We start from the raw sequence: 15,703 nt of genomic DNA, 5'->3' as shown, positions 1-15,703 counted from the left end.
CAGATAATGCTTTTATTGCTGTCTCTGCGGCTTTCTATGGGGGCACTCGCTGAAAAGGAGGAGCTAGAAGAGCCAGCGGTCATCCTCAGAAGAAGCGGATTGGGGGTTGCTCTGTGCACAACCATTGCCCAGAGCAGATAAGTATGACATTTTTATTAAAAAAAAAAAAAAAAAATAGAGATATATATATATATATATATATATCTCTATCACACCTTTTATTAAAAAGTCATAATCAAAAACACAAGCAGTTTGTATTTGTGTACAGAAGACTCACCACAGAGAAAATTAAAACTTTATTATTAGAAGCAGGTTAAGGAATTAAGTTGTGTTCACATCACAGTAATAATATACAGAAATCAGGAATGCATAGTGTTGTTCTTGCAGTGTAAATGCCTTAGACCTCTGCAGGAATGATTGAATTCATCTGTGATGACAACAGTTTAGGGTATGTATTGTTAGCTATTCAGCTACAATACATACACGGTGCATGCTACTGCTTAGGAGATTATCCCTAGGCTTCTTCAGCAAGCAAGGTTTCTGCTTTTCTAGTCACTGCTGGAGGAAGATGATGAAGATCTCTGAAAAAATAAGGGGAAGGAAAGTTAGTATAAGCCCATGTACAGACTCCACACAGTCATCTTCAATAAGTTCATAAGACTTATAATAATTTGCAGACTTCTTATTTATACAATAGTTGTGTCACCGGCGCAAAATATATATGAATTGTAAAATCAATCATTTATATACATGTATCAGCTGCAGCTAAAGTGTTTTCACCCCAATGTGAAACATTGAACCAATAATATCAGGAAGCTTCCTGATGATGTATTGAGCATGCGAAACATGTTGAAGCATAGTGACGCGACGGATATGATAGTTCCTGCCTTTGGTCACTAGCACAGCTGAGATTTGGAACACACGCCAGCTTCAATGTATGGAGCGATGTGACAGCCACAAATTTGGTTTGCCTGATAGACTTAGCGCCAGTCGGAGAGCACTTGCACATGTGAGTTGGCATTTCGTTTTAACACTGTACCCTTTTTTTATGGAATAAATATGTTGCACAAAGATAGCATCTTTTTTTTTTTATATGACTGAGCGTAAGGAGTGCAATATAACATACAGGATCCCTGGATGGTTAAAAAAAAAAAAAAGACCAAGGTTACATTGATTAGCACAGTTGATTCAGCATCTCTGGTGGAGTAGATAATTACAGTCAATATTGGAGGATTTCTGGTGAGAGAGTAGTTTGGACGGTGGAGGATTATACTCACAGTGGTGGTGAATAGCATCTACGGAACTTAACTGGAATTTGGAATCACAGAGGAGTGATTACACACCCATTAATTTTGTACGAGTGGACATTTTTGTGTATATTATGGGTTCACTTATGGGCTGACAATATAGTGATGCAGAATTATTTAGCTCTGCACAGAAGTTCCTACCTGATGCAGCCCATAAAACACTGACGACCTCACCCCTCGGTTTACAGTCTGTAATAGTAAATCAAGGGACATAAATTCTATATAGACAGGCCACCAGCTAAATCAAAACGAAGGCTACAAATGGGGGAAATGAATGACTTGTATAGCGCTACAAATCCGAACTGAATCGCCTCAAGGCGCTTGTTCCATCCTGTGTTATCCTGTTCTTAGAAGAGGTGGGTCTTGAGTTTTTTTCTGAAGGGCCGATGGTTTCCTTCCATGCGGATATTAGTGGGTAAAGCGTTCCAAAGCCGTGGTCCTTGGACTGCGAATCTTCATTCTCCTTTTGATTTGTAGCGGGACTTGGGGACAAGGAGGAGGTTTTGGTTAGTTGATCAGAGACTGCGATTAGGTGTGTAGGGTTTTATTTTCTCACATAGGTAGCAAGGTGCATTTCCTTGTATGCATTTGTGGGTGAGGCAGAGGGTCTTGAATGTGATCCGATCCTTTACGGTTAGCCAATGTAGGGTCCTCAGGGATGTGGAGATGGATTCCCAGGGTTTTTTCCCGTTACCAGTCTTGCTGCCATGTTTTGGACGACTTGTAAGCGTGCAATCTGGTATTTAGGTAGTCCTATGTAGAGGGAGTTTGTGTAGTCGAGTCGGGAGTTGATGATTGTTCCAACTACTACTGCTTTCTCATCTTCTGGAATGCAGGGGATGAGTCTACGTAGCAGGCGGAGAAGATGGTGAGATCCGCTGACTACTGATCCTATTTGTGCATCCATAGACATCTATGAATCGAGGATGACTCCGAGACTTTTGGCTTTGGTGCTTGCGGAGATGGTCTGTCCAAGGATGGTGGGTGGTGTCCATGGAGTCTTAGTTTTTGTATTTCGGTTTGCTTGGAGGAGAAGAAGTTCTGTTTTGGATCCATGGAGTTTGAGGGAGCTTGTGGTCATCCAGTCATCTATCAATGCGAGACATTTTTCTAGTCCCCGATATTGGTCTTTTTTGTCCGGTGATGCGAAAGTAGAGTTGAGTGTCTCGGCGTATGAGTGGAAGCATAGGTTTGATTTGCTGATGATTTTGAGGAGTGGACGGATGTAGATGTTGAAGAGCACGGGTGATAATGGTGATCTTTGAGGAACTTCATAAGAGATTGCGCAAGTTTCAGAGGAGAAGGCTCCTAGTTTCACTGTCTGTGAGCGATTTCCTAAGAAGGATGCGAACCATGGTAGATCTGCATCTGTGACTCCTGCTACTTCTGTAAGGCGGATGAGTAGAGTGTTGTGGTCGACTGTGTCGAATGCTGCACTGAGGTCCACAGTACCAGGAGATATGGTGCTGCTTCGAGGGCGTCGTCCCATATTTTGAGTAGTGCAGTTTCTGTGCCATGGCCAGGGCGGAAGCCTGATTGAAGTGGGTCTAAGAGTTTGTGTGTGTCCAGATGGAGTTGTAGCTGTTGTACTACTGATTTTTCCATAATCTTGGAGATGGTATTTAGGCTTGTTACCGGTCTGCCGTGGTTAGGGTCTTTGGGGTCGAGGTTGGGTTTCTTTAGGAGGGGTTTAACTATGTCTTGCTTGAGGGCGATCGGAACAGTCCCTTCTTTGAACGACTGATTTATGAGATGGAACCAAGATTTATGAGTAGGAACCAAGATGTCGAAACATTCTTTCAGGAGTTTTGTGGGAATGATGTTATTTGGTGTGTATTTTGTGCTGTTTCGGAGGCTTCTGATGATGTTTTTTGGTGGTGTCAGTGGTGATCGGGATCAGTTTTGTGGGAATGATGTTATTTGGTGATGTGCTGTTTCGGAGGCTTCTGATGATGTTTTTGGTGGTGTCAGTGGTGATCGGGATCAGTGAAAAATTCGGTGCTTTTGTGGTGCTCGTATCTATTTCCTCTTTTTGCTTCAGTTGAATGAGGTTGGTTTTTTTTTTCTGTTGAATTATTTTCTGAATGTTGTCAATTTTGTCGATAAAAAATGATAGATAACTCATCGCAGAATTCTTGAGTTTCGTTTGCTGGGGGCTCTAGGCAGGAGGGGTTCATAGTCTGAGCGACTAGTGTGAAAAGTTCACGAGGGCGATTTAAGGCCTTTGAGATGGATTTTGAGAAATGTTCTTTTTTTGCTTTAAAAAATGCTTTGTGATATTCCTAGATTGTAAGCTCTAACGAGCAGGGCCCTCTGATTCCCCCTGTATTGAATTGTATTGTACTTGTACTGTCTGCCCTAATGTTGTAAAGCGCTGCATAAACTGTCGGCGCTATATAAATCCTGTATAATAATAATTTCTCAGTGAGTGCTTTGTACTTTGTGTGGTTTTCCTTTGTAGAATTTCTTCTCCACACTCTTTCAGCTCTTCTGTGTTCCTGCTTCAGTAGAGTAAGTAAGAGTGTCGTTAAACCATCCAGAATTTTTTTTGCGGATGAGTGCTCTATGTTTTGGGGCGACTGAGTCTGCTGTTTGTAGTAATGCCTTGTTTAAAGAGTTGAGTGTTTGTTCCGTTGAGTGGTTTAAATTTAGCATTGCTATTTTGTTTGCTAATGTGGTTTTGAAGACTTCCGAGTGAAGTTTCTTCTGAGATCTGGTCCAATGTGTTGTTGTCGAGTTTCAGTTTTTGGAGGGTGGTGTTGGTGGAGATTTTAAATTTGATAGCGTGGTGGTCCGTCCAAGGTAGCGGTACGTTGTCGAGTATGTTGATGTCCATGTTTTGTTTGAAGATGAGGTCCGGAATGTGCCCAGAACCATGCGTGGGAGCATTTACCAGTTGCTGAAGACCTAGTTCTTCTAGTTGGTTAATGCAGGTGGTGGCGATGGGGTCTTCGGTGGAGTTTGCCCAAATGTTGAAATCCCTGAGTACCAACAAGTTTTTGGCTTTCAAGGTGTGCATCGAAATAAATTTGGTGAAGGGTATAAGGATTTATTTATATATAAATAAATTCACGCACCAGTTCAGCATCTGATTTCCAAGAGAAATGTAAAGAAATAAATTTGGTGGGGGTGGGTTCCCCATCTCCATAGCTTACATTATTTGGTTAATAGGCACTTGAGCAGAAAATACAGCAGTTCTCATTGTCAACCGTTGAGAAAGAACTAACCCATGGGAATTTTGAGGTACAACAATAATAGCAGAAATGTGTGAAGTGTTAGTTCTCCTTTAGAGAAAAATGGTAACGGTGACCCAACACCAAACCCCTCCCCACCACCCAGTCACTTCTGTACTTACCGCCAGCAATCCTTAACTATCAGGGCTCCCACACAGGCTCCACCCATTCAGGGATTTGAAATCTCTGCTGCTCACTCTCTCCTGAACTGCCAAGATGGACTCTGATTGGTCAGCGCCTTCACATGGATGGCGCTTTTCTCCATCCTAAACTGGAAGGCACTGACCAATTAGATTCCCTCTGGTTCATCCTGGCAGTGCAAGACCAGTGGAGTGAGTGCAGGAGTCCTAACAGCTAGTTGGCAAGTACAGCAGGGAGAGGGTGGGTTGGGGAGGTCCAGTGTTAGGTCACCTTTACAGTTTTTCTCTAAAGGTGAACTAACACTTTCCAATAGAGATCCCAAGAGCTATAGGAGGCAAGTATACCCTAGCAACCAGTAGGAGAGCCAACATAAAGACACAGTGGGGTTGATTTACTAAAGCTGGAGAGTGCACAATCTGGTGCAGCTCTGCACAGAAACCAATAAGATTCCAGGTTTTTTAGTCAAAGCTTAATTGAACAAGCTGAAGTTAGAAGTGGATTGGCTACCATGCACAGCTGCACCAGATTTTGCACTCTACAGTTTTAGTAATTCAACCCGTCTATTAGAAGGCCATAATGACATCACTAGTGGCAGCTGATTGTAGACACACGTGGCCCCATACTTGATACCTTCTATCCTAATTTTGATTACATTGTATACAAGGAGTGGGACTTTATTGCAGCCCTATATTTGCATTTTTTTTTCGCCACAGCATGTTATATATAAAATACTACCTAGGACCTTCCGACTTATTGCTAGATGTGCCTTAGTGATAGATTTATCAAGTGTGGTCTCTATAGGGTTACATTCTTCTCAGGTGACTAGGTTAGATTTACTTCTATAGATCCTGGAGTCCCCCCCCCAATTGGCACAACCATTTGCAGGGGCATTTTAAAGATTAACAGCCCTCTATCAGTAGGGGACACTATACGTAATGGACAGCTCCTTAATATTCCTCCTGAAGAATTGGATTGTCCATGAAACCCATCAAGGTGTTTAGGGCCCAAAATAGGTTTATACAGATTTGTAATTATACTACAAGTATCTTAATGTACTAAATCATCTTTATTACAGTGTAGATGTTGATGGCCTCAGTCTGGAGTTCTTCAGTAGAATATAGTATGGACTGTATGTATAGTGCACTATTTTTATCTTATTCAGATTTTTATGGCGTACAAAAAAAAATCTTTAGATGTTAAAAATTGGTGTTGTACCTCAAAAAGCCCATTGGTTGGTTCAACCATTGTATCATACTGTTCTATCACAATATAATATTTCACCAGCAGGTGTTGCAGTCACAATTTATTGTATGTTTCAAGTATCTCCTTGTCACCTGAAAATCCAGGAACTGTAGGAGGTTTGAACCCTCAATGTTATTACATAGAGAAGAGGTCAGCAACATCGGTACTCCAGCTGTGGTGAAACTACAACTCCCACGAGACATTGCAAGACTCTTGACAGCCACAGGCATGATTCCCAAGGGCAGGGGCATGATGGGATTAATAGTTTCATTTCAGCTGGAGTGATGAGGTTGTTCTCAGAGGGTTCTCAGACAGACACAAAGGAGTCAATTTACTAATGGCAAATAGACTAGTCACTTTGCAAAGAAATTTCCCCAGAACTTAGTGAATGAGATTTAGCTCTGCTCACTTCCATCATCGAATCACGTGCAAGCAAAAAAGCTGTATTTTTATTTTCCTTGTATGCGATTTGGAATTCTTTGCAAACTGAAACTTCACCTTATTCACCAAGCTCTGGGTCAAATTGCCCTACAAAGTAAACAGACCATTTGCCTTTAATAAATCAACTCCTGAATTTCCAGTTTTCAAAAGAATCTCTTTTATCTGCTCTTCTACATGTCTGAAAGTTACCGCTATACCATTGGGTCTATTCACAAACGTTTTCACATAAAATTCAAACAACGTTTACCCAGGAGTCACATTTTTTTCCCAAACAAATTCAATTGGAAAATTATGTGTGAATCCTGAGTGAAAGTTGTAGGAAAAAAAAAACCTATTTATAAATACGAGGCGATATCAAAAAGTTTTGGGACTAGTTTTGTAACAAGCCAACAGATGGCAGCACGCAGTCACAGGGAGCATCGACCTTCATAAGTCAGTGTGCCAAAAGACATCATCCTGTGTACATCGGGAGCTGTGCAACTTAAGTGAGGAAAACCGAAAAATTAGTTGCGGGCAAGCGGAGCGGCGGGCCAGGCAGCGGGTAAGTGACCGTGCAGGCAGCTCGGCGGGTGGGTGAGTGAGCGGGCAGCTCGGCAGGCGAGTGAGCGGCTCGGTGGGTGAGTGGGCGGGCCAGTTGGAAGGTGAGCAGGCAGCTGGCCAATCAGTGGGCCAGCGGGCAGGGGAGCACAGAGATGGCATCATCTCTCACTGCCTGTCACCCGCCCTGCATCCCTGCAGTTCCGCCCCCACTGTGCAGGCAGTCGCGGGCAGCAGAGAGATTACATCATCTCTCTGCTGCCTGACTTCCCTCTTGGACACAGGAAGTGACAATCCCCACCTTAGCATGAAAGTGACAATTGTAGCAGGCAAGTGACAATCCGCAACGTGTGGCAGGCGACGTGGCAAGTGACAATCCACAACGTGCGGCAGGTGACGTGGCAAGTGACACACTTGGCGCTTCCACTGATTCTGCATTATTGTGAGTTGAACTGTTTAATTTTATATAACAATGTAATAATAGAAATAATGGTGCCGTGATGATTGAAGCGCCAAAACACCAGCCATTTCCACAATAAATTAACCGCAAAAAAAATAATATATATTTTCTGGCAGTGCCCCTCCCAAGACAAGTCTCTGGATCAGTCCCTGTGCAATTCTGACCACGTGCGTTACCACATCTGCCATTTCATCATGGACAGCAAGCTAGAGCAAAGAGCAAAACGTGAAATTCTCTGTGAAACTGGGTAAATCTGCCACAGAGACATTTGACATGATACGACAAGTTTATGGCGATGCTGCAATGAGTCGTTTGAGGTGTTTTGAGTGGCACATGCACTTCAGGAGTGGAAGAACATCCTTGGAAGACGAAGAGAGATCAGGAAGGCCTTCAATGAGCTCAACCCCAGAAAATATCGAAATCATTCGCAACTTGTGCATAATAAATCGGCGGAGAGCAATCATGTCAAACGTCTCTGTGGTAGATTTGTCCAGTTTCATGCAGAATTTCAAGTTTGCTCTTTGCTACAAAATGTTTGATACCACCATATAGACCCCCCCCCCCCAAGCATCCCAATTCTCTCAATTTCATATTAGAATCCCTTCTGTTCAAACATACTGTATGCAACCAAAATAGGAAGTTTAATTAAAGTGGTTCTAAAGGCTGAAATTTTGAGGCAGCCACCCTCCCAGCCCCCACTAAAACTTAATAGAGCCCCATCACGATCCAGCGATGTGCACAAGAGCCTTGGCTCTCTGGGGACTCCCCAACCTCATTGGCTGAGACAGCAGCGGGAGCTACTGGCTCCCACTGCTGTCAATCGCAGCCATTGAGAAGAGAATGGGGCAGGTCCAAGCTGTGTGTGAATAGACACGCAGAGCAGCGGCTCAGGAGGCCCCATAGCAAGCTGTTTGCTCAGGGAGCACTTGGGAGGGGCCAGGAGAGCCAGAAGGGGACCTGAGAAGAGGAGGATTGGGGCTGCTCTGTGCAAAACCTTTGCACAGAGCAGGTAAGTATAACTTATTTTTTAATAAACACTTTCCTTTAACATCACTTTAAAAAGGGAAATCATGGTGAATTTCAGGGAGTAAAGAAATGTATTATTATAGTATTTACCAAAAAAAAGATTATGTTGTGGATGTAAAAATATGAGCATTACATATTTGTGCTATTGTTTTAATCTACAAACAAATTAGTTGATACCCTTACAGCTGAGTGAAAAAAAAAAAGCTTTATTCCTCCTGAAAAAGTGATACAATTAAAGCAGTAGTAAAATTCCAGTTAAAAAAAAAAAAATAATAATAATTGGGGACCCAAACGGTTTAAGTCACCATGTGCTAGAATGCATCACATATGACAGACTTACCTTAAGATGAAGCTTTTCAGTGGCAAGCTGTCACCACTGTTGGCGCTTCCCTATTTCCTCGGGCTTCCTTACGGGTTTGCGACCTGGGCCGCCCAGTGAGCGCAGTGTGAATGCATAAAGTCACCGGCCTCTACAAATATGGATGATATCTCCTAAATGGTGCACCACATTTTAGGAGATAACCACTGTACCTACAGGTAAGCCTTAAAGTGGAGTTCCACACAAAAATGGAACTTCCGCTTTTTGGAACCCTTCCCCCCTCTGGTGTCACATTTGGCACCTTTCAGGGGGGAGGGGGGTGCAGATACCTGTCTAAGACAGGTATTTGCATCCACTTCCGGCACAGACTACCACGGGAGTCTATGCTTCTTCCTGTCCCTTCGCGCTGTCTCCTGGGAAACACACAGGTCCCAGGAGATAGCGGGGACCAGTTACGATGCGTAGCGCAACTCGCGCAGTAGGGAACCGGGAAGTGAAGCCGCAACGCTTCACTTCCTGATTCCCTTACCTAGGATGGCGGCGGCAGCTGCTGAGAATCGAGCGGGTTATCGGCGTCGGCTGCCGACATCGCTGGACCCTGGGACAGGTAAGTGGCCATTTATTAAAAGTCAGCAGCTGCAGTATTTGTAGCTGCTGGCTTTTAATATTTTTTTTAGGTGGATTTAGGTGGACTCCCTCTTTAATATAGGTTTACCTGTAGGCACAAGATTTAAAAAAAAAAAAAAAAAAAAAAAAAAAAAAAAAGCAGAATTTACTACCGCTTTAAGAACAATAACTTTGTTTCCTCATTTATAGTATATTTCTATCATAAATAGTAACCTGTATAGTATTTTCAGTGTAATTTTCTTTACTTGCAGGAGTTTGTATGCATTTTTTTAGAACATAAACATATATTAAGCTAAACTCCTGCAAATAAAGAAAATTACACTGAAAATACTATACATGTTATTATTTATGATAGAAACATATTATAGATGAGGAAACAAGTAAGGGACTTTTGGGTTATCTATATATTACAGCAGCCCTCAAAATTTCCACTCGCCTGCTCGCATTTGGATGAGGGCGAGTGTGGAGCCCATAGTGAAGGATTCCGGTGATGTGGGCATATAGGAGGATCAAGCAGGCAGTCAGTGTGCTACAATTGGAGTCTGATCTATGATCACTATGTGACCGCTCTCCACACAAGGTGTAATTGGCGTGTCGGTGGGAGGTGGGGGGGCCTGTCGTATGGGAGCTGTAAGGGCCTGCGGTGACCTATAGGAGAGGCATATAGCACAGAGGGGCAGGGCGGCATCCTATGTGCGTGCAACTATCGGATTGTAAAGAGAAATTGATTAGGGGTGGGTGGCGCTACCTTATCAGGGTACCTTGATTTATAATTTAATGAACCTCAAAAGGAATCAGAAAAAATATAATAATAAATGCACACCTTTTTATCCCTCATTAGGTAGTGGATCTAGATGTCCAGCGTTACCTGAATGGACTATACTAACAGATCATTCTCATACCTACATGCAGGTGTGCACCTTGTGGTTAATCAACACAAATTAATTAAGTGACAATTAATAAAAAGTCATTAGTGACAAACCAAACCTAAATAAAGTGCCTATAGAAGCCAACCATATTTTACCCTTATTTATCACAGTCAGATCAATGATATACGATTGCCAATTGCTGGTATTGGTTATTTTTATTTTTTTCCTTATACAGTGTAATTATTACACTGAGTAAGAGGGAAAAAAAATAACCAATACTAGCAATCGGCAATCATATTTCATTGACCTGACTGTGATAAATAAAATATGATAATTTACGAGGGCGTGTTTAGAGGCGGAAAGAATACCTGGATCTCTATTCTCTAAAAGGGGAGTTACTGAGAGGTGGGTTCACTGGTTGCGGGGAATTAAGGAACAGTGCTTGGAGATGGGTAGTGGGCGGAGACCAGAATTGACTCAGAAAGGGGAAGCTCCTGCATCTATTCTCCGAGAAAAAAAAAAAAAAAAAAAAAGCCCTGGTCACAGCCAAATGGTTATTATTTAACACCTGATTAATTCACAGTTATCCCTAATTATCTCCTTTCATCCACTTCTCTCCGTGGCCAATTTTTTTGCTTTCTTTGATTCTTTCAAAAGACATTGCTGCTCAACCAGGGAGCAAGCATATATATTTTTTCCTTTTATACAAATTAAAGAAAAAAAAAAAAATCTTGGGGGACAATACCACCAAAGGCTTGTTTTTCCCCAACAAATTAACACTTTGGTGTCATAAAATAAAAAAAAAGGTTATTCATAGCAGCATAACATACAATCGGAAAATGGCTTTGGAGCGGCATTCAAGAAATTTTAAAGGTCCAAAAAAGGCCCGTTTCACAACTGTTCAATATTAACCACTTCAATACTGGGCACATAACACCCTTCCTGCCCAGGCCAATTTTCAGCTTTCAGCGCTGTCACATTTTGAATGACAATCGCGAGGTCATGCGACACTGTACACAAAACAACATTTTTATCATTTTTTCCCCCACAAATAGAGCTTTCTTTTGGTGGTATTTGATCACCACTGGGTTTTTTTTTTTTTTTTTGTAGTAATAAAAAAAATAAACAGAAATTTTTGAAAATAAAAATAAGTTTTTCTTCGTTTCGATTACAAAACTTTGTAAATAAGTAATTTTTCTCCTTCACTGATGAGCAAGCACTAATGATGAGGCATATGCAGCACTGGTAGGTGGCACTGGCAGGTATCCCTAATGGGCACTGATTGACATCCCTGGTGGGCTCTAGTGGGCTTACCTGGTGGCCATCCTCGATGGGTCTGCACTGATAATCAATGTGCTGAATATCAGCGCAGATTTCCCCCCGCCCCCCCCCCCCCCCGCGAGAGCAGCCGATCAGCTCTCCTTTACTGGCACCTGTCAGTGCGAGTAGAGGAAAACCCGATACACGGCTTCTCCTGTTTACACTGTGATCAGCTGCGATTGGACACAGCTGATCACGTGGTAAAGAGCCTACATCAGAGGCTCTTTACCAAGATCGGTGATGCGGTGTGTCAGACTGACACACCACCGATCAATGGGCACGCGTTCGCAGCTTATCCTGCTGGACGTCATATGATGTCCAGACAGGATAACAGAACAACTTTGCGGCTGTCATTTTGCTATATAAACGGGCAAGAAGTGGTTAAAGTGATTCATATTGTAGCTAGATCTGCCCAAAAAAAAAAAAAAAAAAAAAAAAAAAAAAAAAAAAAAAAAAGGAAGCTATTCTGTGTGATCAGTCTTATGATTCACACTCCTGTCACATTGGATAGCCATGCAAGTCACACCCTATTTGAGCTTTGCAGCTTTCAGGACTGCCTGCCTATCCACTGGACAATTAATCACCACTGAGATGATGCTCTTTTTCATAGTCCAGTGTTTAGGTGCAGGAAAAGAACACAATCCGAAATAGTATAAGAATGTCATCTTTTAGGGACATCTGGCTATAGCTATGCAGTGTGTATTAGTATTTCACAAGACTGGCTGAACATCATTTCAGTGTTTTAGCAGGTAAATCAATACTCAATGTGTTTCAACTGTATGCTGATATATCTTTCTCCACACATTCCGAATGTATTAAAAGTCCAACTCCAGGCACAGCTACATTATTGTATTTTTACTATACTGAAAACTGAGCATGAGCCGTGAGCTTCCGCAGCTCAGACGAATAGTTCTGGCTTCTGTACAGGATAGTGATTGCACTCCTCTTCATCTCCCCTTAACCATTCACAAAAAGCCTTGTATTCTTTTCACCGATTACAGAAAGCCTTGTATAAAGGCTGTGAGGAGAGGAGGGGCGTGTAAATCATTAGATCTCTTCTCATCCATGCAGTATCATGCTGTATATAACAGGAGCTCTCAGGTGGAGCATAGCGAGATCTTGAAATAAGGCCGGGTTCACACTGTAACCCGCTGCGGATCGCACAGGAGCGCTGGGCATCCCTGTTCCCCGTTACAGGGATGAATCAGGGCCCATTCTATGCCTGAATTCGGCCCTCAAATGGAGCCAAAGATGCACAGCGATTCTGTGCAGTGCGCTCCGCAGCCGCAACGGAGATATGTGAATCGGCTCCATAGGGAGCCAGTCATATTCTCCAGCTATGTGAACTGGATGCGGGGAAACGCACATCTAATTCACATAGGTGTGAACCCAGCCTTAGAGTGGTAATTTAAGTAATAAAGATTTTTTGCACCACCAATCACTCTTTAGATGTGCTTGACAAAGGATTAAAACACACCTTCTCTGGACCATTTACAATAAACAAACAGTACTTTTTTTCTTGGTGTTTAGGAAGGTTGTATGATCAGAATGTAAGGTGTGTGACCAGCTTCTGAAGCAAATATACAAGCAACTGACTGACTATGAATTAGCTTTAACCCTACAGGAAATTAAATTAAAAAAAAACATATACCAAAGAGGACAATGCCCTTTAAAATTAAAGCAAATGGCAAAATGTATGTAAGATTTGAAGTACCCGTCATGCACACTGCCCATATATGATCACACTTACCCTTCCATGTGCATGCTTATATGCATGTTTGTTTGCCTTCTTCATTTTTTTCCTCATTTTCTTATCCATGGGGTATCCAGGCATCATGGGGTTTACTGGGTATCCTGGCATTCCAGGTCCAACATGTGGAGGGTAGCCAGGCTGATGGTGAGGATGTGGTACATGTCCTGGAGGATAGACATTCTGCCCAGGGGGGTAGACAGGCTGACCTACAGGATACCCAGGTTGTCCAGGTGGGTAGGCAGGAGGCACTGTACCAGGAGGATATGCAGGATTGGTGCCAGGGGGATATGCAGGATTGGTGCCAGGGGGATATGCTGGGTTTGGTGGGTAACCAGGTTGTCCTGTTAAGACAGAGAGACAAGCAGGACATTTTACAATTCTAAAGTGGCATACATAAATTTGGAGTGGATTACAAAGTCAGTTTATGGTTACAAGAACTCTGTTATGCTGAGCTTTTGAGGGGATTGAGGCTCAGCATCAGGCTTTTGAGGGTATTTTTATGTAAAACACCCCGCTAACGATATATTTAGTGGCCTTCTTGCAAGCGGATGAGCTGCGTTTGTACTAGTAAAACCCCCCCCCCCCCCAGTCTGTCAATGTCCAGTTTATAATCTATAACAGGGGTCTTCAAACCTTCCAAACAAAAAGGGCCAGTTTACAGTCCTTCAGACTTGGGGGGGGGGGGGGGGGGGGGGATGGGGGCCGTACTGTTGCCAATGGGAGAAGAAAATGTGGTGTCAGTGGGCGTAATGCTGCCCTCCCATTTTTGTCAGTGAGAGGACTAGTACCCCACTGTTGGGGTCAGTGGCAAGAACTATGCCCCACTGTTGGAGGGGAGAGAGGGAGAGAGGGAGGGAGAAGGAGACTTTTTGGAGGATTAGAAGACCGGTCAGTTTTTCCTTTGTCCCAGGAAGGGAGATAAACCCTCTTCATTTGTCCTGTTTCACCAATGATCGTGAAAGAAAATCCCAAAATGTTGCAGTCACCAGGATAGGAACATAGGGAGAATCTTTCAACAAGGGATTCCCCATCACTTCCTGTTTTGGCTACATGACAGGAAGTGAAGGCACTGGCACACAGATGGCAAAAAATTTTTAAAAAATACAAGTTATAACCTCCGTCCCCATAATGAAAAAAAAAGTGTGACCCTTAGTTCTACTTTAAGTCGATGACCTAGTTCCTATGTGCCGTTTCTCTGGCTCTGTCACTTACCTGAAACATGTTAGCTGACAAATCTTCTCCCCCCCCCCCCCTATTTCTTGTGAGACACTTGTCTCGGACAAGTGCTTAGAGATGGAGAAAAGTGATGGCAGTCAAAGCAGCTGCATTGTTGACAGCCAAAGAGGGAGCTGAATTATTTCACAGCACATAGGAAGATGGGGACAAATTACTACATGTGCTTTGTCCCCTAGAGAACAGAACTCATTAATAAAAATGGAAATGAGACTTCTGTATAGAAATTTTTATACCGTTACTGCTTGGACTGTATGTATGTCCCATATATGTGGGTTCCCAGTGGAACATGGAAATCACTGTAGTAGCCACTGCTACTACAGTGATTTCCGCTACCTTCTGGGTTCCATGAGGGACCCATGTATCCATTTAGGAATTGTCATACATAAACTTCAGCTTTAAATATCCCATACTGTGCCACTTTGCTAGTACAAATAAAAATGTTGCAAGACATTTCAAACAAATGTTATTGATTGGATCTCTGGATTTGAGCTGTTCATGCGTCATTTAGACAGCTATTCAAAGTCCATGTTCTGTTGTCTTAGCTACATTCCTTTAGAATGAAATGTCTTCATGGAAACTGTCACAGTCATTTATTTTTAACATCTATTTATGGTGCAACCTGTATTGCCTTAAAAAAGTAAATATATACTTGTATACAGCATGCATAGCCAAAACATTTATTTATTTATTTATTTTTTTTTTACAAGAGTAGAGAAGGGTTAAAATCCCTGTCCATTTAATTTTTATGGAAGATTTCCTTCCATTTCCTGTTCTGAAGATGCAATAGCAAGTGAGAGAAAATCTCCAAAATGAGGGAAATGTCTTCAACAACTGTCACCAGAAAAGGTGTCCCCATTGTTAGATTTTTCCCTCATCTCTTGTTCTGGTGACAACTCTAAAATTTTGGATTTCCAGTCATTTCTGTCTTAGTAAACGTGTCCATCATGACAAATAAAGTGGGCTTATTTACCTAGAGGGTATTAGATAATAGGATAGAGTCAGCTATAAAAACGCAACAGGGTTCCTAATCCTAATCTAATACCTACTCAAAGGCTTTGGCTATACTTACCCTTTAGCATGAGGTTCACTTTAATGCCCGACACCCTTCTGTATAGACTTGCATTTCCTTTGTTATGCTGCCAGTACTTCTGGGTATGGAGATAAGTGAATTACTTTCCTTCCTCTTGAAGAC

At 42.4% G+C, this 15,703-nt stretch overlaps 1 protein-coding gene across 1 annotated transcript in view; it reads right to left on the bottom strand.

Annotated features, from left to right (window-relative positions):
• Positions 1-281: 281 nt before the first annotated feature.
• The window catches only part of PRR13 (proline rich 13), a 35,324-nt gene continuing 19,902 nt past the window's right edge, over positions 282-15,703 (bottom strand). Inside the window, exons 3-4 of the mRNA XM_073613589.1 lie at positions 13,273-13,616; positions 282-581 (exon numbers count right to left, since the gene is read on the bottom strand). Coding sequence (XP_073469690.1) covers positions 549-581; positions 13,273-13,616 — 377 coding nt within the window. The 3' untranslated portion in view covers positions 282-548. The remainder of the gene's footprint in view (positions 582-13,272; positions 13,617-15,703) is intronic.

The sequence above is a fragment of the Aquarana catesbeiana genome, linkage group LG02 (assembly GCF_042186555.1).
Source record: "Aquarana catesbeiana isolate 2022-GZ linkage group LG02, ASM4218655v1, whole genome shotgun sequence".
NCBI lineage: Eukaryota > Metazoa > Chordata > Amphibia > Anura > Ranidae > Aquarana > Aquarana catesbeiana.
The sequence above is the reverse complement of the archived record's forward strand: the minus strand, read 5'-3'. Positions and strand labels throughout refer to the sequence as shown.